The sequence below is a fragment of the Grus americana genome, chromosome 10 (assembly GCF_028858705.1).
Source record: "Grus americana isolate bGruAme1 chromosome 10, bGruAme1.mat, whole genome shotgun sequence".
In the NCBI taxonomy this organism is placed as follows: domain Eukaryota; kingdom Metazoa; phylum Chordata; class Aves; order Gruiformes; family Gruidae; genus Grus; species Grus americana.
This window is the reverse complement of record NC_072861.1, coordinates 13,467,311-13,491,065: the sequence shown is the minus strand read 5'-3', so window position 1 is coordinate 13,491,065 and position 23,755 is coordinate 13,467,311. Positions and strand designations below refer to the sequence as shown.

The window sequence follows — 23,755 nt, the reverse complement described above, 5'->3', positions numbered from 1 at the left end:
AGCCCATCCTGTCGCTCTAGGCCAGTTCTCCCATCCCTCATGTTCAACAGATATTGAAGCCTCCCTTTTCTCTCTGTGCTCCCCCTTTCTGCCCTGTATTGCTCAGGGTTGCTTCTCCATCCTTCCAAGTAATTTTTGCTATGGAAATAACTGCATGAGGAGGAGTATTTGCTTTGCAGGACAAACGGGAGCTGCCCAGGTCTGTGGAGGTGAGGCACGCTGGACAGACCCGCATCCGGCCACCGGTGCTCGGCTGCAGGAGGGTGGTTTGCAGGGCTGGCATCCTGTCCCACCTGCCTCCGCATCGTGTGGGAGCAGTTCTTAAAACCACCGATAGTTTCCCTCTGGTTTGTGAAGACCCTTAATTTTTACAATAATCCCGTTTGTTGAGTGGTGAATACTCAGCTGTTGATATAGCCTTGTAAATTCACGTAGTCAAAATCTTGCCTGGATGGAAGATGTGGTATAAAACTGCCCTGTAATGATTGCGATAGCAAAGCTACAGAGAGGAAATGAGGCAATTTAATTTTATTTCCAGGCTTGCTACTGGCTCTGTTGTCCCGGGATCCCATCTCACTCTTGACAGCTGTTTCCTCAGGTGTAAAATGGAGCCATTACCCACCTGCTTGCTTCACACTACCAGTTTTGCACCCTTGCAAGTTGGAACAGGCTCTTCCCTTTTGCCGGTTGTGTACGCTGGCAGCCGGCACCCGAACCTGCCTGTCACAGCTGATGAGATCTGACTGACCTGGATTAATTAGCGTATGCCCATTTGGGAAGGGAGCAAGCTGCCTGCTTTCTTAATGCTGCTTTGCTGCTACCACATCTGTAAAATGTGCAGGTTTAACGTTTGCCTCTCCCCAGCTCTGCGTATTGCCCGTGGTGGCTGGGCCCAGCCTGCCGTCCTGGTCCCCAGCCACAACCCCAGCGATGGGCGCTGAGGTTGCAGTATCTCAGGGAGCGGGGCTGAGACAGCTGCATCTGCTTCGTTTGTGGCGAGGGTAAGGGGGATGCGCTTGTCTCGACTGGAGTACATGTGGTGAGGCGAGGAGGAGTCCTCCGACTTCGTCCTCGGTCATCATTAAAAAGCTCATTCATGTGGTTTTCCGCTTCCTGAAAAGATTTGATCCAAGATGGCATGAGCCTTCAGTAAGTAGAGATAAGGGGCTGGAGGATAGCGGACTCTCTCTTTTGCTTTGAGCAAAGATTAATTTTGTGTATAAAGTGCATCCGGTGTGCTAATTATGAAATGTGACCCCGTGAGCTGTACCTTCTCCCCACAGCAGTTACGTCCTTCATCAGAGGTCTGCCTTTGAGTTTTGGTGTTTTGGGGAGAGGGGTTAGTTGTTTTTAAAGTTGGAGATGTGCACGCATGAACAAGTGAGTAGTGTTACAGGTAGGTTAAACAGTATTTTCCCAGGTAATTTTTAGGCATCATTACTTGACTGGACTTTCATTGAAATGAGTATTTCAAATAGGAGAAAAATCTCCATCTGTGAACGCAGGGGCCATCATGCAACAGCAACATCGAGGCAGCAGCAGCCTGGCAGGGCAGCTGCACGCCCCGAGGCGTGGGGACCCCGATACCAGCACTGTTGCCGGCTGCAGGGGGACATTTGGGGACTTCTGGGGTCGCAGAGAGTGACCAGAGAGCTTGCTGCTTTCAAGGGGCAAGATATATTTATTCAGTTTTGTTTGGGACCGAAGGCACGCGTTTGCCTCGCTGATGTGCTCTGAGCCTGTGGAGCCGTGTCGGAGGCACAGGTAGCGCTCGGTGGCTTTGGGAGCTGGCGTCCTTACCATCCCGCTTTCCCACGGGAGGAAGGGCGGCCCTGTGGGACAGCTGTGCACAGCTGGCCACGCCTGGGGAGGGGTGGCATGGGGACAGCACTCCTCTTTTTAGCAACGTTGCTTATTTCTGAATGATCATAAGTAAATACAAATGGCACTCCAAATTACATTATATGTGAAGATATACGTAAAGGATCAGTTATTTTTATTGCACTGTCAGGCAGTAGTAGCGATGCTTGATCCAAACAACTATTGACACCAAGTTTATCACATTGCGTTTAGCAAATAAAATTTTTTGTATCATGACCAGTGATGGGGGATATGTCACAATCTAGGATTTTGTGTTCGTATCTACTCTTCTTTCTTGAAAGATCCTCATTATCTAATACTTGCTGTAGCAAATCACTGCAGATCTGCTGGCGCTGTCAGGTAGTATAAATCTCAGCGTGTGCATGACACTGGCCTGTAGCAGGAAGCGCCACGTTCCAAAAAACTCTGCGCTGATGCGCTGTCTGCAGGCACGTGCATCCTCCAGCAAATGGCAGTTATATGAGGACATATTCTTTTAAAAAATATATTTATTCCAATTGGTAAATTAGTTAGTGCAAAGCTGTCTTGTATTAGTGTGGAGAGAGCACAAATAATCCTGTCCTGTAAACTAGGAATCCTCTTCATGGATAATTTTATGTGATCTGTTAATAACAGTTTTGGCAAAATGTGCAAATGGTTTTGCCTCTGGTGAAGTACGAGAGCTCCTGTCACAAATATGTTTGATGTTCCAGATCCTACAACAAGTAAAGGGGCTGCTTTGTGCTTTCTACTTCCTGCTCGGTCAGCGCGTCGACCCGATGTGCACTGGATGCTTTGCCCATTTAAAAGAAGTTGGGTGCTGATCCCGCAGGCATCCCCACAAGTCGCTGTGTTATTACCGAAAAGATTGCTCAAATACAGAAATGTTCACATCATCGGTGCCTTGATTGGAGGTGGCTCCAGGTGTTGTGTGCGGCTGGGGTCCGGGGCTCTCCCAGGTGCCGGCTGGGTGCCCAGCCAGGGCTCGCCGTGCCGCCGCTCCATCAGCCACCAATATCGCAAACCCCTTACGGTGCTGGCTGCCAGTCAGCAAAGGCTCTCTACAGCTGAAGTGATTTAAACCACTGGTTGCGCTCATGATTCAAATGGTAAATAAGGAACCTTGAATGAAATAATGTGAACTTTTCCTAAGTGAGAGCCATTCCTGTTGATTGGGAGGAGTAATGTAAAATACACGGCTTGCAGCTTGTCACGCACTTGTGAAATTTGGCATGGTTTTATATTAACCAGAAAGTGATATGGTGGATGCAGTTAGTTAGCTTCACAGTCTTCGTTTATGGGGTTTTTTTAATTCCTCAGAAAAGGTTAATGACATATTTCTTCATTAATGGAGAATGATTGTTTTTTACTTGAGATTTGTCTCACATGACACAAAGATGGCAATCGAAAGTCAACTAAAATGTGTAAAACCATGACTTGAAAATTGCAATCATATTTATAATACATGCTGGTCATATTTAATAACAAAAAAAGCTTATCAAAGTGTGTTTTCTCTCTTAATCTGCATTATTAAACAAAGAACTGTTAGCTATAATTTAGGTCTCCATTTGCTACTTTTCAAGCAGCTTTAAATATTGGATGTTACCATCAAATTGATTTTTAAACAGATTTTTTTTTTTTAAAAAGAGTATTTAATCAATCATTAACACCTTTAGTTAAAATTCATGAGATTTTAAACATTCATAAATTCTTTTTGTCTTCTGATTTACAAGTCCACAGCCTGGCTGGCAGCGCCAGTGCTCCCTGGGCAAACTGGCAGTCTCACGCAACCACCAGCTTACAGGGGCTAGAACAACGCAGGATGTGCTGTGGGAATTTCAAGTTAGTAATGCTGTTATTTTAGGCATAAACCTTGATAAATCTATGATCAAATTAAAAGGAAAGAAACCCTGGGAAATGAAGTCATTCCTCTATCAGTAAAGCGAGTTGCAAGTAAAGTTGCAAGTGAGTAACGCAGAATAATCCTCCTCAATTTGAAGCTCTGTAAGACCATGGTAAGTGTTTTAAAAGTGTCTAATTCAGAGTTTCATTTGAAAGTGGAGTGCCACAGTTTTACTGTTGCCTGTGTGTGTGCTTCACTGGCCAAAGGAGGTTGGGATGCAGTGAAGGAGGATATTCCCTGCAAACGTTAAAAGCTGCACCACTGGAGTTTGTAAATGCTGTTGGCTTTGTCGACCCGCCGTGGTGTGAGGGACAGCGTGGTGGCACCGGCTCCGAGTGCTGGTGGAGCCGGCTCACGGGCCGGGCTGATGGGTTTGGGCTCCTTGGGGTACCAGCTGAGCACAGACCTGCAGGAGGATTTGGCAGCAGGGAGCACAGCAGGGCAGGGACAGCCCCAGAAATGCATCTTCTTTTCTTAATTATTAGGAGCCAACACTGGGAAATCCTTCCAGGAGGTTGTGTCCTGGGGCTTTGCTGCCTTGTGGAGCCACCTATGGCAGGGAGGTCAAAGGCATACGTGGAAGCATCCAACTGGCCCTTCCAAATTTGAAACCCAACACAAGGTCAACAGCTCACTTATCTTGAATGAGTTAAAATGCTTAAGTTTACACATTGCTTTTACTTTTTTTTAAAATAATTTATCAACTAGCACACTATCACTGTGAGTAATAGGGCTGCTATTTGTACCCAGAAGACAAAATGCACTTTTTTTTTTGTTTAATAATAATAAAGATTAGAAACATAGTCAGGTTTTGCCTTTACTTTTTCATAGAAGCCCCACATGAATGGATAGATGGCTGTCTTGAGCCCTGAGCTTCATTATCCATTAATTTATCCACTTGGATGCATGTTGACAACAGTAGCTGCTACAAGACTCCTGAAAAAAGGGGGACAGATAGTTTTTCCCTTCATTCTACTTTTGTTATCTCCAGTTGTACTTTGTGTGCTTACTGTTGCTGCTGCTGCAGAGAGGCCAGGCATAATTTTAACAGTGTTTTCTGGTATTGTTAAGATGACTTAACAGAGTTAAAGTTGTTCGTGGAATGGGTTTGTCTGAAGGAAAAGTCTGAAACTTCTGAAAGTTTCAACTGCAATATATAGGTCATATTACCGTTAGCAAACCCAGTTATTAGTAGAATCCACTAAAAATATAGAGCTAAGTAAAAGGCAAAATAAATTCAAAATTATTCTTCACTCAGGGAAAGTACATATTTTTAGAGTAAAAGAATAAGTAGCTTGGGGAAAACTTCTCTTCACTGCATTCCTTATTGCAAAGAAACCCCACAACCTTCATGGGTGTTACACTGCTAATCCTATGTAATGGATGATGGAAATATTTTTAAAATGTTACGGAGACCTGCCTCTTCTTTCCTCCCAGCTAAGGACAGCATTGATTTTAGTGTGTGAAATGAGAGTCAGGTTCAGTGATAAGGAAGAGCCGAAGCAAATGCTACTCTTTCACAGCTGTAACATGACAGTGCTATTGTAATTCCAATTTATTTCATATAAGTATTTTACAGAGTTCAGCACAGCTATCCATCCAGACACCTGCATGGCAGCCCCTGGAAAAATGTAAAACTTTGCATATGTCTTACAAGGAGAAAGCCATGGTTTTATTTTTCTCCCTCCTGAGCCCTCGCTGGGCTTTGCAAGCTCACTCCATCTATGCTGAGCTAATTCTACAGTTAGACTGCTTCATCTGTTTGATATTCGCAACTTTATCCCCCTCGATTTTAATTTAACTGCAATGGTCAAGATCACGTGCGATGCTTGATACGGTTCCTACGTACAGTACCTGAAGTTGTTCTATTCTAAAAATGTATAGGTGGATATGCACGGAGCTGAACATTATAGAAATCTTAATAAAAACATAGTTCCAAAACTATGGGACTGAGAATAATAGAATTATTTATATGAATAGGAAAGAATAGCATATGAGAGCAAGAGATCTCTCTGGCCTTTTACCTACCTCTTTTCGTTTGCTTTGTGCAAAATTCAGCCTGGCAGCCTTTTCAGTTTCCATGTGGTAAACATTTTTGGGCGGTAGCTCTGTTGTAGTACAATTGGGTTTGAATCCTGTCATAAGTCTGTCAAGTGTAGCTATTCATGATATAATTTTTTGTACACGATAAGAATATGTTGAGCAGTACACTTAACATAGACTGTTATATACTGTAGCTTTTAAGAATTAGAAGCATAAAAATGTACATAAAAGCACAGCAGAGCTTGATTTGCACTTCAGTTCTACTTCTAAACTTGGATTAAAGGTATAGTTGGAAGTTTTATGGCCTCTAAGTAAGTCTTAATTCTGATCTTCAACCTAGATGACTTTGTGCATATCACGTTTTGTTCTTTTGGTCCTGCATCTTCTCTGCTTTTACGTGTGATTTGCATTGTCACGTGTTGAAGGTAAAACAGAATCCCTCCACTGTGTGCACAGTTTTCTTGATGAGAAAAAGCATCCAAGGAGGGTTGGTGTTTAGGAACGGGGTGTTAGGGACAATACGTCATCCGCTGAGGGTTGAACTGAAAGGCAATACGTATCGACGCAGGGTTTTGGTGGTGTTTCTTTTCCCCCTTGCTTCCCAGGATGATTGGCTGTTCTTGCGTCTGATGAAATTTTCATGCACATCTACAGAACAGTGGGATTCTAAGGACAGAGATTAATATTTCAGTAATTATACCTTGCCTGTAGGTTGCTGGAAGCGTTGGTGCATCCACAGAGGAACCCTGGCTGCAGGCAGCGATTCACAGGAATGTGCGGCAGGAGGAAATCCAGCTGGGGGGGCGGGGGGGGGCACGTCGTTGCTTTTGGCAAAATATGTGGATGGGGAAAGGAAGAATGTATGCGAGTGTCCTTTCCTGGAAATAAATATTTTGAGGAAATATACTTGGGTACCAAGTTAGTATAACATGGGAAGAAAAAATTGCTTCCTGGGCTACAGCAGTAACTTTAGGGCTCTGAATGTCACTTAGCGATGGCAAGGAGAGGTACCCAAGGCTGGATTGTGGCTCGGCAGTCTCTGCCTTTTCACTTGGGGGATTGCCAGGTGCTCTCTGTCTTGTGATTTCAACATGCCTGGTCAAGGCTGGGCTTCTGGGACATTTCATCTTCTGCAGACTCATGCATCCATTTCTCCTGTCCCTCCCTATTCCAGAGAACAGCCCATCTTCACCACCAGAGCCCATGTCTTCCAAATTGATCCCAGCACGAAGAAGAACTGGGTTCCCGCAAGCAAGCAGGCTGTAACTGTTTCCTACTTCTATGACAGCACGAGAAACAGCTATCGGATTATCAGTGTGGATGGAGCCAAGGTAGGAGGCTGATGGTACCCTGGCGTGTTTACTGTGCGGAGAGGATCGTGACTGTCAACCCTGGCTGAAGATAGACATTGATGGGCGACATTAAGCACTTAAATTCATAAATAATCACTTTTTCTATATAATCCATTATGGACACTTATAGTGATAACTGGAAAAACACAGGGCACCTTAAAAGTGATTTTGCCAAACTTAATTGATTTTATCTCTGACTAGTTTGACTTCACGATCTTAATGAGCCAAGAGCTTTAAGTGTCCAAATTGAGTCTGCAGCACAGTATCTGAAACCACCGCCCGTACTAGGTAGATAAGGCTTAGGCCTTTTCGGTGAAAAAATGTTCTTTGTAAAGAGAGTGAGGAGGCAGATATGTGCAGACTAGAGCTTTTAATGTAAATGCCAACTGCATATTCACTTTTGCCTGGTTGAACTGGTTACAGGTTAGCACTTCATTTTCTTCAGCTTTTGCGCTGGAGTTCCTCAGCCTCAGGCGACACACTAGGCATGAAGACTCCCCCCCACACACTCTTTTTTTCTCATTTTGTTTTGCATTACCAGATAGTGTGCTGAAGTATCTCCTGTAAGAATCCCAATCAGTTGGATTGAACAGGTTCCTCAGACAAGTGTTTTTATTACATACCAGGTTTATCCCTCTGATTCATCCCTCCAAAGTAACTTGTAAGGTGACAACTTTCCCCTAGCAGACCCCAGTCAGAGGTATTAGTTAAAATATTTCACTCATGTACAAAAATCATCGATCATTCCTGCCAAAGCACAAACCACAGGATAACGAGACAAGTTTACAGCCTGTTTATCTGTGCTCCTGTTTGGATGAGGATGTTAAAATATCACTATCTTGGGAGAGAGAGATCACAGAAATCATCCCTTAATAAAGCTTTTCTATTTGTCATGCCTATTTCACATGCTTGTTTTTCCAAACATCTCCTGTGCTATATTTGGTTATATATTGGCTTATAAATCAACCATACTGCCTGTTTAAATTGATGGTAATGTTTCATTGACATCGGTATAGCATTAATATATCACCATCATTACACTGTTTGTGCCGGTGTGTTCATTTCCAGAACGCCAGCTAACCGGCTGCCTTGGTTTGCAGTCAGCACACACAATCCCTGCAACTTGCCGGGGAAAGCTGGGCCCCCCAAATTTGCTTACACCCCACGGGTGCTCCTACACCTGCTCGGGTGAAGCTGGCGCTCGTGGCAGCGGGCTGTTGGCTTTACAAACCCAGGCGAGCGTGACATCCAAACCGAAACTGCTGTACTCGCAGCAGTGGGTGGCTTGATTTGTGGCTGTGCGTGCATGCATTAAGACCAATTAATGAAAAGAAAGTAATTACTGTATGTGGCAGGGGGAAGCTGCAGGGGCAGTGTATGCCCGCAGCCAGAGGGTCCTGCCAAGCACTGCAAAGCGTGTGCTGAGAACAAGATGGGCACCCAAGCTTCGCCTTGTGATGTGCCCAAAAGACGTTCAGAAGGAAACACCCCCCGCCCCGTTTCAGTGTGCCCCGGAAGAAGGTGAGCTTTCCATGACTAAAATTCTCCCCCTGGGGCTTCCCGAGCAAGAATCAATTGCTGGCCACATGAATTATTCCTCTTGTATTGAACCTTTGCTGATTAAGGAGCAGGTCAAGAAGAGATGCTGCCTTCACGCTCGCCTCTGGAGAGTCCCCGGTTACCCTGCCTGTCCGTTTTAAGAGTGCTGATTTGGAAAAAGAAGGGGTTTTGTGCCCAGACAAAGTTAAAAGTTGCTTTTCTCCCTCAAAAAAACATTGTTTAGTGTTTTGACCTACTTTTCTAGCCCAAAATGAAACTGGGTAGGACTGTGAGGGAGAATATAGACAGCATCAGTTGGCGTTGTCCTGCTTTCCGTACATCTCACTTATTAGAATAAAGTCTTCCGTGTGTTGGCAAATACCAGCTAGATTAGCATCATGGCATCACTGCGGGCAGAAGTTATCCCTGTTTTAAAGACAAAAATGCTGAAGCTCAAGTAAATTGGGGAGTTGGCCCTAGAAGGAAGGTGGTGATGAAGGACATGTATCTCTTACAACTCTCTGGCCTTGTCTGAACTGCAAAGTGACTGTTTTAACAGTTTATTTTAGACAGACACTTACAATGCACATTGGCTTGCAGAGAAATCTCATTTAAATCCAACTTGTATGCAGCAGTTGAATTCGTTTGGGATTATTTTTTTTTACCTTATGTTGATATTATAATAAAAATATTTTAAAGTGATCAAGAATACAGGGCACTTCACTTAAACTTTGTTCATTATCCAGTTGCATAAGCTTTATTTTACTTTTAGCATTCAACGTATCGCTCTGGGTGGCGTGTTGAATTGCAAGTACGTGGGGTAGCGTAGCGCTGCTGAAACCAGTTAGCACTGCTGTCGTGCAGAGCATGGGACAGGCTGCGTAATGCCAACCTGATATTTAGTTTCCTCCTGAGGCACCACCGACCCAATGGGCTGTGATTCTCACAGCAGTGGCTTCCTCAGGCTGCTGCTGCTGTCCCCGAAGGTCCGGACCCTCTGGAGTCCCCTGTCCTTCAGCCCATCCTCTCTTCTCCCAGCAGGCGTAGCCTGTCCCCTTCTCCTTCCTGGCACATCCCTCGCCCTCGTCCCCAAACCCCGGGGCGCAGGAGGGTGAGGAGGGGTGCTGCAGGAGAGGGCAGCGGGAGGATTTAGGAGTGGGCTGAAGGGGAGCCCGTGTGTTTAAGGGCATAAATATTGGGAGCTCCTTTTGCGAGCAGGGCTGGCAGGGGGGCGGGGGGGTTGCTTGGCTCTGCTGCCAGTGAGTGCAGCAGGACCCTGCTCTCGGGTCTTTACCCGTTTGCCAAGTGGCGGGGAAGGACAGAAGGGCTTGGCTGGTGCGTGGGGTGGTGAAGACGGACGTTGCGGCAAAGAGGAAAATTGGACAGAAAGGGAATAGGATAAAGGTAGGGATCAGAGTGAATTAGAGGGAGCTTAACTCTTCCTTTGCAGAGGGATATGCAGGAGGCTCGTGCTGAAAGCCAGGAGTCCGATATGATGGGGGGCAGCCAGGTGAGACCGTACGCCTTCCAGGTGCCAGGTTTCTTCCAAATCTTCCCAGCCCAACAACAAACCCCCCTGTTGAAATGCCTGGGGAGTCAAGCACTGAAAAGTAGAGATCCTAGATTTAAAAAGCTTGTATGACTTTAAAAAAAAAAAGCTAGAAGAGAACAGGTCTTATAATTCCTGTGTCTTTCACAGAAACACAGGTGCTTTATAGCAATTTATAGCAAAAGATTTCACAGATACCATACAAGTATGCACCACGTGATCTTAACCAAGATACCATTCCCAAACAAGGGAATAGATTAGTATATCTTTTAATTATATTATAATTGACTTGTATGTTGTCGAGAATGTAATTTCATCATGATGTTTTAAGAAGTTTCTAGCCAGAGGCTGTTTAAACTGCAGCATAATGAATATTGGAGAAAATGATACAGTAAAATGCAAGGGCACATACTGATTCAGAGTTAATGAGGCAGCCAAGAGACTTCACCATATGAAAGCACCCAGCGTTGTGGGCAAATTCAGCCCTGTTGAAAAATGAGAAAATATGGTGATGATATTGGGCGAACATGCACTCGTAAGTGCCTGGTTGCTGTGGGGAAAGCCACACGCAGGGCTCCTCATTAAAAGTGACCTACATTATTCTGCCTTTTAGAGGCGAAAAGAAAGTTTGGAAGTATGAGAATTACTCAGACCGATATCCTCTGTCGTCCTCTGGAATGATACATGGTAGTGCCCTGGTTGGTGGGTTTGTTTATTTTTTTATACACTGGAAATATGTGTTATCCAAACAATACAGGCGAGGGGGAAAAGCTGAGAAGCTTGTTTCCATATAGAACTTGAGAAGGAAATATAATCCCTCAGAAACAAGCTTTTGTCCTCATTTTCAAATGTTCAGGTGTTCTATGTCTACAAAACGTGTGATTGCAACAGCATCTTTTTTATCTTTTGGGAAATAAGTTGTTAATAAGGAACATAAAGCTATCTTAAAAATTAATACCCAGCAATAAAGTGTATAGTGAGACTTTTTGAGACAGCAGCAGCAAAGTGACACAGTCAGAGTCATCTGAGATGCCAGTCTTGAGTTGTTTCTGTGAGACGCTTATACAGATGACTGGCAAAAATTAAAATCAGGGTTAAAAAGATGAATAGATTGCAAAAGTAATTTTGGTAAATATATGATACAGAAACGTGGACTTTGTGTTTCAGAGGAAAAAAGATCGTCAGCTGACAGTCATTCCCAGTTGCTAGATCATTTAAAAGAGTTTATTACCTAACAATTACCTTGAATATTGAAGATCAGCAGCTAAGTTGGGCATAATTGTGTGAAAGTATTGAAGAGAGAACCAGAAAAATTGCTGTGCTGGGAAAGCAAAATCAGTGGGTCTATTTCAGAAGTAAATTGAAATTAGTAAGAATAAGAATATGGGCCAAATTTTGCCAATCAGTATTCACGTAATGCTCCCCAAAGTGAGTACAGTACGCTATATAGCACGATGAAGCTGGTTGATTAAGTGACATGTATGTCCTGGTAATGGGATCTGTCAGTGAGTGTCACAGCAAGAACGCACAGCGTGTTTCCCAGAGCAGAATGATGCTGGCAGGGACAGAGCCCCGGCACCATGTGGTAGCAGATATTTAGGAAGGCAAGAAGGAGTGATATGTAAATCTGCTAATATTTTATGTATTTCTGGCTTTCTCAGTTCCTGTACCAGTCCTAATTGCTACCTAATTGAATAGCTGCCCACCTCTTTACGACCACGCTTTTTTTGTTCTCACGACTGGAGACAGGCATCCTCGGCACACGGAGGGGAAATTCGGAGCTCTTCCAGTGCTGTGTTCAAAGGCTCAAAACAAATCATTTTCTTTGCCCATGGAAATGGAATTATTTTAAGACATAGTTGTTAAAAATATCCTAGGGTATTTTGCCAAAAGGTGACTCTTAGATTTAAGAAGCTTTCCTTTCACAGGAAAAAAATTGCAGGGTATGGTAGCACGGATGAAATTCCTTCATCTGGTTAGTTCTTTATGTTCTTTTTTTTTTTCCTTTCATTGATGTAAATTCAGCCATTAAACCAATAGCAACTCTTTCTCAGGAAAACCTACCAAGTAATTTAGATATTACAAAATTTTTGGCACTGAATTAAAAAAAGGCTTCTGGCAAGGCGTACCTCACCGGGGGCCTGCGTTGGTGTGGCACCATTTAACTGTGCTTCTGCGACCTGATGGATCTGATTTGTGATAACGTGTAGCAGAAATAATCACAACATCGCTTTCCCTCTTGGCATTCAGAGTATCAGCGTGTGTTCGCCTGACCCCGTGCTTGATGAGTTAGATGGAGCGATGTACCATGTTCTATATTGTTTAAATACATAATTTTTTTTAAATGCCCAAGTTGTTTAACTACCTCAATTTTCAGGTTTAATAATTTTGTAATGAAATGATCAGAAGATATTATACAGCCTTGGGTAGCAAAAGATAAAGGGATGTAAAAGAACATGAAAAGTGACCTTACAAAGAGGTGCGTTGCCTTTTCTTTTAAAGTGTATAGAGAAATCCTGAATTAAATGCTACAATTGTGAAAGGTTTGTGTGAGTATGTATGTGTGTTTTGTCAAAGGGACGGAGAGTCTTTTATTTCCAGTTTTGCCTGCCCTAGTTTTGTTTATGGCCATCGCTTGTCAGGAGTGCTGTGTGCATCCCGGAGGAGCGTGGTGCTGCCGGGGTCCGAGCTGGATGCCCTGCGCTGCTGAAACACCGACAGACTGCAGCACTGGCAGGACTATGATTTCCAGAGAGCCTCTGCTGGTAAAATCAGATTAAATTGCAGAAAATATTTTTTTATTCCAGATCTCAAAGTTTTTTTCACTGCTGGATACCTGAGATGGATATTTGTTTTTTTCAAACCTTTTTCTGCCATGCTCTTTTTTGCCCTTCACACCATTTCTTCCAGGCGGGGTGTGAAAACTCTGCTTTTCTGGTCGTCCCAGAAAGAGTGCCAACCGTAAAACAGGGAGGTGGGGGAGGCAGGGGCTCAGTAGTACTTATACTTCTGACACTAAGAACCAACACCAGAACGACCTTTCATCAAAAAGGCAGCGTGTGACACTTGGTACTGTTTGAAGCGCCCAGAAGACACATCCCAGCTTAGGGGTGACACCGCATTAGGGTAAGCCGGCAGAGAGGTGACCAGGTGGTGACCGATCCAGTATTCCTGCATTCTTGGCCATACCTGTCCACAAAAGAAACTTTCGTATGCCGTAAGAAAAGATTTCCAGTACTGGTCTGGCTGATTACTGTAATACAAAAATTTGAGCATATTTGATGGCCTTCATCTTCTCTTTATCATAGTATGTTGAGTATTTCATGAACTATTGGAGCTAATTTCAACATGATTATTAGCACTGAGGATGATAGTGGAGCCATAAAAGAGTAATTCCAACAAATGGAACTAATTAACCCCCCACATAAAAGGAAGAATGTCTTTTGAAATACAAAAACATGGTATAAAATGTAATTTTAATGCATAATCCTGTCTTCCAGTGTGCATAGCTTGTGTGCGTGTTATAATAAACATCTCATTGCTTTTATGCTAGCATGATGACTATTAAGTAAAAATATTGGTTGTGGGTTTATGATCTTTATATAAACAAAATATAATAGGTAAGTATTTCACAGTTGATACAGAACAACTATAATAATATCTATATACTAAACTTCTGCGAATCCATATTAGAGCCTTTAAAATAATTTGATGCCATTTAATCCACTCTCATCAGACTAGTTTGCTTCGCAAGGCAGCTGCAGTGTGGACTTTTCCCAGTTCAGATTACCTGCCCCATGCTGGAGAACGATGCTCGTCTGCTGGAGACGTGTTCTAGTACCAATTGTGCTAAACGAAGTACTTTGTAAAAGATGCCTGAAGAGTCTCTGGCTGCTCCTTGTCATCCTTTTTGGGCTTGTTGTTGTAAATAATGAAGCTGGATCGGGCTGCTCTCTGAGAGACAGCTGCTCCTTTTGTAGTGAAGTTCTCCTTCATTTTGCATGATGAGCAGATTAAAAACAGGACAACATCTGTCCTGCCCCGAGTCACAGCACACCAGCCTAACCTAAGCTGGAACTGGTCTCTCACTCAGGCAGTGAAACAACTTGCAGTAAATAATGAATATTTTTACTGTGCTGGTTTTAATGGCTGCTTCTTGATGTCATTTAAAGATGTTACAGTTGTGGCGATGCAACTTCCAGATTTTTAGCATCGCTTTGAAGGATTCAGGGGGAACTCTCAGTTTTAGGAAAACTTGCCATCAGTGGATGATGCTGGTGCCTCCCAAGCAGAGGGTGCTGCTCCGGTGAAGGCGGGGGTGCGGGCACAGGGTCAGCAGCAGCCTCGGCACGAGGGTGTCTGCATGGGGTGGTGGGTCGGGCACCTCGAAGGTGTGGGGTGTGCCCAAAGTGTCACACTCCAGGAAGGTCCTGTGCAGACATAAATCATTCAGTATTGAAGAGAAATGTGAATGTTGGGGTTAATGGAAGTTGAAGTAGGACAGGCACAAATGGAAAATGAAATGCACGTTTTAGAACAAGCGTCAGTGTCTATGTGGGGTCAACACACCAAGGTGTGCACTGGATCCTTCTGCTACGTAGACCAGGACTTCACATTCTTCTCAAAGACATCTTTGAAATTAGAGTGAATGAAATTCAGGAAAATAACAGTCCCTGATGATCTCAAAATATTTTTGTTGTCTATGTTTGTGGTATACTCAGCTGAACTAAAGTTACCTGAGTTTTTGTTTCTCTCCAGATGTTAAAATAACTTGAGAACATTTTCTTTGGAATTTGGTGATGAAGAAATACAGCATAAAAGGAGAAGCAGAGCTGTCAGCCAAGGATGAGACTACTCGCTTGCATCACCTTTTATTTGCTTAAGGTGATATGAAGTATTCAGAAATTCAGGCTGAGGGGAGGTGCAGGATTTAATAGTTGGGAGGATAGTACATTGCCTTGAGTTGTGTCTGCAGGAGAATTTTCAACAGCTGCCAAGACTGGTGTAGGTAGGTAGAGCTAGTAACATTGGGTGCGCTTGTGTGGACAGGTCCTTGAGTGTTCAGAGGATTAAAAAAAAATAGTACTGTTAGGGTTTAACTGCAATGGTAATTTCAGAATTGCTAATGCTAGTGGAGATGAACTGGAATGGAAAGAAAAATTAAAAGTGTTTGCACAAACAAGACCTGGGACTGCAGTTGAAAGAGAGCTTGTCTAAAGCTGAGAAATGGAGCAAAGTAAATAGCAGGAAATTTGGCGAGTCCCCTGAGATTGCATCAACCAGAAATCCTGATCATCTGCTCAGGCTGTGTTTTGGTTTAAAAAAAATATTAAAGTCTAGAGCTGTAGAACTCATATCACTTAAATGTTTCTATATTAATCTCTTTCCAAGTTATTAACTTCGAAATGTGAAAAATCCTCTGTTCATTGTCCGGATTATTTCTGGAAGTAAATCCTTCAGAAGCCAGTTAGTAAGCTTAGGAGAAAAGATAACAAAGTGCTGGCAACAGCTGTATCCTTGACAGAAGCACCGAGGCACATCTGCCACTGTTTGATCCCTCCTGGCTCATTTTCCTGCTTGTATGTACGGTGCGCGTGCGTGTCACTGGCTCGGTGGGAAGACCACACACAACTGAATCCAGGAGATCGATCCTGCAGAAACCTTTTCATAAACGCAATTTGGTACTCTTTAAAAAGAAAAGAAAAAGAAGTTAAAAATCCACGCTAGAGGATTTCTTGTTGCACCGCTCACCGGCAAGTGGGGAAACTGTGGTCTGGGTAGGTTTTCCCTTTTTGTAACCTGTCCATGAAATTTTATGGAAAAGCTCCATCAAAGAAAGTATTTCAGTGCATAACTTCCTCACACAGAGTTGTTTCTGATACCAGACTCCAGTATTAATGTGGCATCCAAACGTGCCAGAGGGGTTAATGAAACCATGTGATGTTATTGTAAAGAAAACTGGAATCGAGCAAAGGATGCTTGCTTTAGGTCGTGGTCCTTGAACTTAGCGAAACTTCTGAAGATTCTTGAACAAATTTCTGGTGAAAATTATCCATGCCTGTAGTTAGGTGAAAACTGAGGGAAAAAAATCAAGATTTTTAGTAACATCATCAACACAGGCACAACATGGTAGAGTTTGCAGATAGCTTCCCACTTCTTTTTTGGTTTCATCAGTTGTTCAAAGCAAAACCTGTGAGATGAGACTGAAATAGGCAAATTTATAGGTGGTAAAAACTTTCATACCAGCTCACCAGACTCCAGTGAGCGCAGTGGTGCTCAGCTTGTTTGCAGGTTTTGCACTGTGCTGCCTTTTTTTTCCCAAAGAAATGGGGCTGAGGAACCTTGTGCCTAAAGATGAGCTGAACACATGCTCCATCCCTTGGGCTTTCCACAGCCTCCTCCCAGGGCATTAGGGACTTCTGTCAAGAGTTGCAATGGATGCAGCACTGCTTAGCTCTCGGTTTCTTAATCTGCGATTTTTACTCCCTCTTTTTTTAAGTTCAACTACTGAAAGTAATAATAATTCCTCTAAGCTGAGCTTTATGAAACTCTAAGGATTGCTTGTCCAACAAAACCACTACATCAACTATTTGCTCCCTTCCCCCCCGCTGCTGTAGTGCCAGAGGTATCTAATACTTGGAAAGCCCTATTCGGAGAGTTAATGTATCAGACATGCTAATCAAGTCATGCCAGATGGAGTTTATAAATAAACTACACTGCATTGTGTATTCTTACAATTTGAGCATCAAACATAATTCAAGGCAATATTTTCCTAGTTTAAAAAAAAAAAAAAAAGCCAAACATTACTTCTTCCTTGATTCTGGATTGTGAATTTGCATCCAATGGCACAGTGGTTGTTGGATGGAAAATGAGGAATAGCATACAGGACTGTCAACCATTAAATACTAGCTGAAGTCCAAAGCTAATTCTCCCTGAAGAGTGAACAAAATGATCACATGAGCCCCAGCTAAACTCCACCTAGCTTTATTTTTTAACAGCAAAATAAGGGATGAGGCATTTCTGAGGATGCAGAAGGATTAATATTTTATATTATCTCATAGACACCTTGTGTCTTCAGTTATGTTAGAGCATTGTTCCTAAGTGTTGCTAGACCTGGTTGCCCTTGATTGTCATCTAACACCGACAATTTCAAGGTGCTTTAGAAGATGTCAAGTAGATCCTGTCATCTCCTCAAAATAATGTACCTGCCCTTCTTGGCCATTCCTCATGTCAAGGGACAATTTTTCCAGATTTTAGAGAGGAAGCGGTAAGCTATCCCATTGCTGACCGCTTGCTGGGGTGCGTAGGTTGTTAGAGAGTAGAAGAATCTTTAACGACGCCACGTGGCCAAGCCCCTTCTGACCTCTGCAAAGGGACCTTCAGGCTTAAATGAAGCTGTTGTCATACAGCTTGAAGGATGCAGAAAATGATTAGGGCTTAAATGATTCATATAGGGATGTGGTTATACTCTACACAAAGACTATATGCTTTTATTAAATCCTCCAAAGCGTGAATGTGATTTATCTATGGGGTTTTTTTTTTAGTTGTATCGAATTGTAGATAATGCAACCTTCTCCTTCACCCCATTTTTAGTCACCAGGCAAAAATGAAGAATCTCCACTGTATCCTTCTCCCTGTCTCTATCAGCTAGAAACCTTATTTCTCGTGTGAAAATAACACACAAGCATCTTGGTTTATGTATTTTATAAAACATTGCATGAAATTCCTGGGTAACAATTTGTTCCAGTTTAGAAGGTTTGAAAATCCTTGCTGTAGATTTTCTTCATGAAACAGCTGCTGGTGCTTTGAATCGGGTGGGTGGGTGGATGTGTGTGCTGTGCCTAAAAGGAAAAAAAAAATTCTAGTCAGATGTCAAAGCAAAAATAGGAGATTTCAGAGATTTAGACTGGGTGGAGGAGGTGGGAAGCCAACTCTGCAGAGATGTTAATTACCTTGGGAAGAAAAAGAGCGCAATGGAGTAGGTGTAGCAGGAGATTTACTTAATAGAATTCACATCATCGTGAACCCACTTTCGCTGCATTTAGACAGGTTCTCAGTGAGGGCTTTACAACAGAAATATTTTACCAGAGGAAAAACAGTTATTAGTCTTTTTATGGGGGGAGAAGGGGGCTATTTTTACATCTCTTTTCATGAAGGAGGACAAGAGCTGTATGGGTTTTCTTTGATTTGTTGGCTTTTGGGGTTAAAAATGAACGTCATCATTCATTGAATTATCCTGGGGATGCAAGGTGACGCAAGGAAAGAAAAAGATGATATGTGCAACTGTAGAAACGGCTCTTTTGCAGCAGCATGGGAGACACTTTATCCGTAAAAGGTGAATCTCCTCTCTGCAGAGGGAGCTCAGGTTGGGAAGTAAACGCTTCGGACTGCAGCAAGTCCTCTGCGGCTTGCAAGGCGTCCTGGCATCTTCCTCTTTGCAGAGTGCGGATGAATCACTGCGGTTCCCCTTCCACTCCTGCCTCCCACAGAAATACATGAGGTAGCTATGGAAGCTTTTGGAGTCCATCGACAGGTGAAATAACCACTGTCCTGGTTAACCGTGTGGAGCAGTAATTCTTGAAAAGCAGCGGCTGGCCAGGCTTACTGGCACGTAGGGATAAAGTGATGGGTACCCAGAGCAAGAGTCTGGTAGTAGATGTCCTGCCAGCTGTTGCCTACCCTGTGCTCTGGCCCCCCCCAGGCACGCACAAACGATGGAGCGGAGCAGGAGGAACAGCAAAATGGAGACACTCAATGCTCTTCTTCACATATGTTTACAGTGTTTCCAATCTAATTGATCCACAACCTCAGCCTGGCCCAGGTAAAGCACTGTGTACATGTCAGGTGCAGCAGATAAAAAAAAGCCAGACTGAGTGCCATTGCTGCTTTCAGTTTTCCCAGGCTTTTTTTTTTTTTTTTTAAGGACCTTCTACAAAGACTTAGCAGGAAGGGTGGGGAGAAAGATTTGATCACATCTGCTGGCCCTGATTTGTAAAACAGCTATAATTAATCCTCCTGCATTACAGGTTCACTGTTTTAGCCAAAGGCGGTTTGTTCTTTCATCCCCAAGTTCTTACGCTGCTGTGAGTGTCTTTGTGTTGTTCCTGCTTCACTCTGTTAGGTGGCCTCAGCAAGGGACTCTCTTTTTTCCTATGAATAGCACTGTTTTTCTTAACAATGTGTGTGTGTATGTGCATGTGTGCAGGACTAGAAATGAGATGATCAGTTTATCACCGGTGACATGTTGGCGAGAAGGCATTACATGTAAGCCTATAAGCTGTCAGCAGAGGTAGGAAGGATGGTAGATAGCAAAGGATAGTGCAAATCACGGAAACGTAGGTGGGTTAATTCCATGAGGGAGTTGCTGCACATTTGGGATAGAGGGAGAATTTCTCTGCAAATCCATCCTTGTCTCCTCATCTTCACATCCAGTGTCACAAGCCCTTCTGATTCACGTCGACTTGATGGGCTGGAAGAACCTGCTGAGCCTGTGATAGCTGTGGCCAGAGGATTAGCAGCTTCTTTCCCTCTTCAATTCTGTTTTTGGGCTGGGATACATCTTTACTGAAGATTAACAGCCTGGTGGGTTGGGGAAATTAAATTTGACAAGGGCTGCAAACTGGAAAGCACATATTCAGAGGTGTGAAAAGGAAATGGGGAGGTTTTAATGTAGTGACTTCTTAATGAGTAGATCCTATGGCCTCAAGCCTTAGGTCTTTTCTGGAGGTGACGTTACTTCAGAGTAATAGGTGATGTGAATTTAAAGGGGAAATTCCAGAATAATTCCTAATCTGGCACTCTTGTCTCAGAATAAGGGAGCCTTTTCTGATTTGATTTACTTTAATGTGGTTCCAAAATACATTGGCTAATATATTAGCTCGCTATTTCATAGCTCTTATTTCAGTCTTTTCCCAGGCAGAGAAGCTTGTGGCAGGGCTGCCTGCATTGGCTCACCATCCCCTTTGGCAGGCATCTCATCAGAGGAAGCGTCCCGGCCGATTCCTGTGGGCGCGTTGGCACTCCTCGGGGCTCTGCCAAATGCCCGCCACGATGGCTGCTCTCCTCCCCTTGGAGCTGAGCTTGCAATCGTCTCTGCTTTTCCCTCCTGTGAATCTGGCAAGCCAAGGCCGACGCGACCGGGGCGTACGCTGTGAGCCAAGCCAGCAACCCCCCATGTGCTGCTCCAGCTCCGCTCCCTCTGTTCTCCAGCCGGCCGACACACACTTCACCTTACGTTACTCAAGCGCTGACTTGGGAAAATGTACTTTCAGGGGCCACATTGGCTTTCCCCTTTAGTGCGGTGGTGTCGTACAGGGAGTTTGGGAGGGCAACCTTTTAAATAGTTGAAGCATCCCCTAAGATAAGAGGCAGCTATACGTATTATACGCAGCATGAGCTGCCAATACATTTTCTTCCCTTCTATACACTCAGGTCATCTTGTGACCTCTCCCTGCTTGATTTATTTGGCAGTTTCTCTCCATGGGAAAGCAGCAGGATGGGTGTGTTACAGCCTATGAATGTTCAGCTCTACACCCCCTGATTTGCATTCACTTTTATCTGATGGATATACCTGGTGTGTCTCTAAATGTCTGGAGTCATTTCTGGTTGATGCAGTGCTACCTTGTACTGTGAAAATTCTTCTGTGTCATCTTTAAATAAAAATTTAGATCTGTCAGGATTGTTTTTCTCCCAAAGGAAGTGAAATTAGTATGAGATTTTTGTTTGGCTTATGTGGATGTATCAGGAATGTTCATCATCTGACACGCTTGCAGGTAGATGAGAGCAAAGGCAGATTTATTTATTTTTTTTAACCACATGTAGACAACTCAGTATGATGAATGAGTTTATAATTCTGTAAGGTGCTTATTATATTATACTCCTCTTTGCCTTTGTCTTTAGGGAGAACTCTTTAACCACTTCAGGGATTGATTGCACTTGATTAGAGAGTAGTTTGTCTTTTGAATCCATTATCCTGGATGAAAGTCTGCAAGTTTATTTCGTTTTCTGAAGCAGCCGGAATTGCACCGTGTGTGTTATACGAATGAGGACCAAATGCAAAGTTGTTTCATAAGAGCCCATTTGAATTGATGAGTGGCCTTTTCTTACAGAATTATAATACTGGATTGCAGGTAGGGGTGGAAAAGAGCCCACGGGCTCATCCTGCCTGCAGAAGCTTTCAAATATGCCCTTTCCCTTCCACACCCTTCCTCTCAGCTCCTTCCTTTGAAACCTGAAAATTCTGGCTCATCCTTTCATGAAAAAAGGAAATTTTCCCAGTTTGATTGAACATTCCCATTGCGGTGGCCACAAATGCTAACCCTGCCTTCTGCCCCGGCTGGAGACCTTCTGCCTGGGAGATAGAGGAGGGGTGGGATGTACTTTCCTTCTGGTCTCACATAGCCGAGGGTGGGCCAGCTTTGGGAGGGGGGTAGGCTGGGTTACCTGGCAGGAGTGCTTGCAATCCTCACTTTCTATCATTCTTGGAAATCATAACGCCCTTTCTTTCTCCTAAACAAAACCAACATGATTGATCCCTCGCCAGTGTAGTGTCTCTGCTCTGAGATGATGACCAGATTTACATGGGAAGTGAATGTACAGGCTGGTGCTCCCAAAGTTTAATGTTATAGCATCTTCCGGCAAGCGTGACGAGAGGGTGGGTTGAGAATGGGGAGGAAGACTGGGTCGATAAGTGCAATGTACCCGCAGCATCCAACTCCTCTGAACCGTTTCCATGAGCTCTGATTTAATCTCCTTAGGTTTTCACTTCTCTGTAGGAACGCAGCGTTTCTGAAGTGCCTGACTGACAGAGGAGGATTTAAGGAAATAAAAGGCAGAGCTGGCTTCCAGGCAGTTTCACTAATTGCAGCTTATTACAAATTTAATAGATGAACTGTCAGTTTCTTGAAGGTGTGTGATCACCACAACTTTTTCTTGGATTCTGTGCTGGCTATAGAAAAAAATCAACCTCTAAGGTGCAAAGCTAATGTGCATTTCATTGCTCAGTAAGATGTTTCTTGGTTTACAATTTGCAGGCTTCATTATTCCTTTTATCACATCTTTGATAATATGGAACTGTGGCCTCAAAGATATCTTTGGTGTGTTTATTTTTTTATATATTTGTATTTACTCAATTAATATTGTAGGAGGTATTGAAGAATTTTATTCTTCTTGGAGTCTGTTTCCAGTGAGTGAGGCTTTTTGCCTTTCAATAAAACAGGTAATTTTATTAGTTTTTCTCCATAGATGTCTAATTAGATAGGCACAGTAGGACTGAAGTAATACTTTTTATCACTTGAAATTTCTGGGTATTGCAGAGCTTCTAAAATAAGTTCTGTAACTTGAGAAGCTAAACATTTGTAAGTAGTTCATCTGTCTGATGTAAGATTTTTAAAGAGGAAATATACATATTGCACTTTAAGAAAAGTTTTTGGAAAGCATCCTGATTTTTCTGGGTTGATGGTAGCTTTTCCTCTCTTCCTGTGACTCTCCATCATGCACTCCTCGTATTATCATGCTCCCTTCGCATTGTCAAAACGCTACAAAAATCTTTGATTTTCTTTTAATTTAAATCTCTGAACTCACACTTAGATTTCATATTGGCTGCATTTCTGTTGTGTGACTTAGCCGGAGGAGAGCAGGTCTGGGCAGCTTCGCTTATAGCTCTGCCTGTCAACTGGCCGTTCAAAGAGATGTTCCGACCCTGAGAGCCGACGTCTGTACGGTGTGTATCGGCCAACGCCGGTCGCAGAGTCACCTCTCCCTCTTTCTTACCCATGGGATAAACCCACGCAAAAAACAGTTTCAGGGGTACCAGCCACCAGGCCCTCTTCTGCTTTGACCCTTTTGGTGAAACTTTCAGTGGTGGGAAATGGCAGAAAGTCATACGTTTATTTGAAAGTGATGGTGCAAAAAGAGGGAACCACTGAAGTCGAGCAAGAAAGAAACTAAAAGCATCAGCACAGAGGTCAGAAGTTAGGGAGGGGACGGAGGCAAGTAAGGATCTTTCACTGGTAAATTTAATTCATACTTTTTGCTAAATGTAAATGATAGCTTAGGAAAAAAAACCTGCTTGGAATACATAGTAAATGATGTTGCCAGGATACTTCCTGATCATGTTAATTAAACTGTCCCACAGATTTGGCTTAATTACTGCATAATTTGCATATTGGAAATGATGGTATGCATTACTAAAGAAAGCTCCTATTCTGTTAGCAGAAAGAACACTGTACATGAATTAATTTCCAGGGGAAGGAGTCTCTAGACTCAGATAATGATGTATCTTGAAAATAAAGTTAAGATTTTTGATAATGAACTGACATATATCTCATTCCTTTTTGCAAGATTACATTTTATGCTTGTTCCATTAAGTTCCTTAGAGACCTCATCCCATTGTTGGCTATTTCTTTAATTACAAGAACCACTGTTGCTTTCAAGGTTGCTGGTGGTGAAGCAGACAGTAGTTAACTAAGTGGCAGAATATTTGTCTTGAAGAGGCCCACATGGGCCTCT

The 23,755-nt window shown here is 43.2% G+C and overlaps 1 protein-coding gene across 1 annotated transcript in view; it reads left to right on the top strand.

Annotated features, from left to right (window-relative positions):
- The window catches only part of HOMER2 (homer scaffold protein 2), a 65,220-nt gene that overhangs the window by 17,157 nt on the left and 24,308 nt on the right, over positions 1-23,755 (top strand). The window contains exon 2 of the mRNA XM_054836992.1: positions 6,981-7,137. Within this exon, the coding sequence (XP_054692967.1) occupies positions 6,981-7,137 (157 nt within the window). The remainder of the gene's footprint in view (positions 1-6,980; positions 7,138-23,755) is intronic.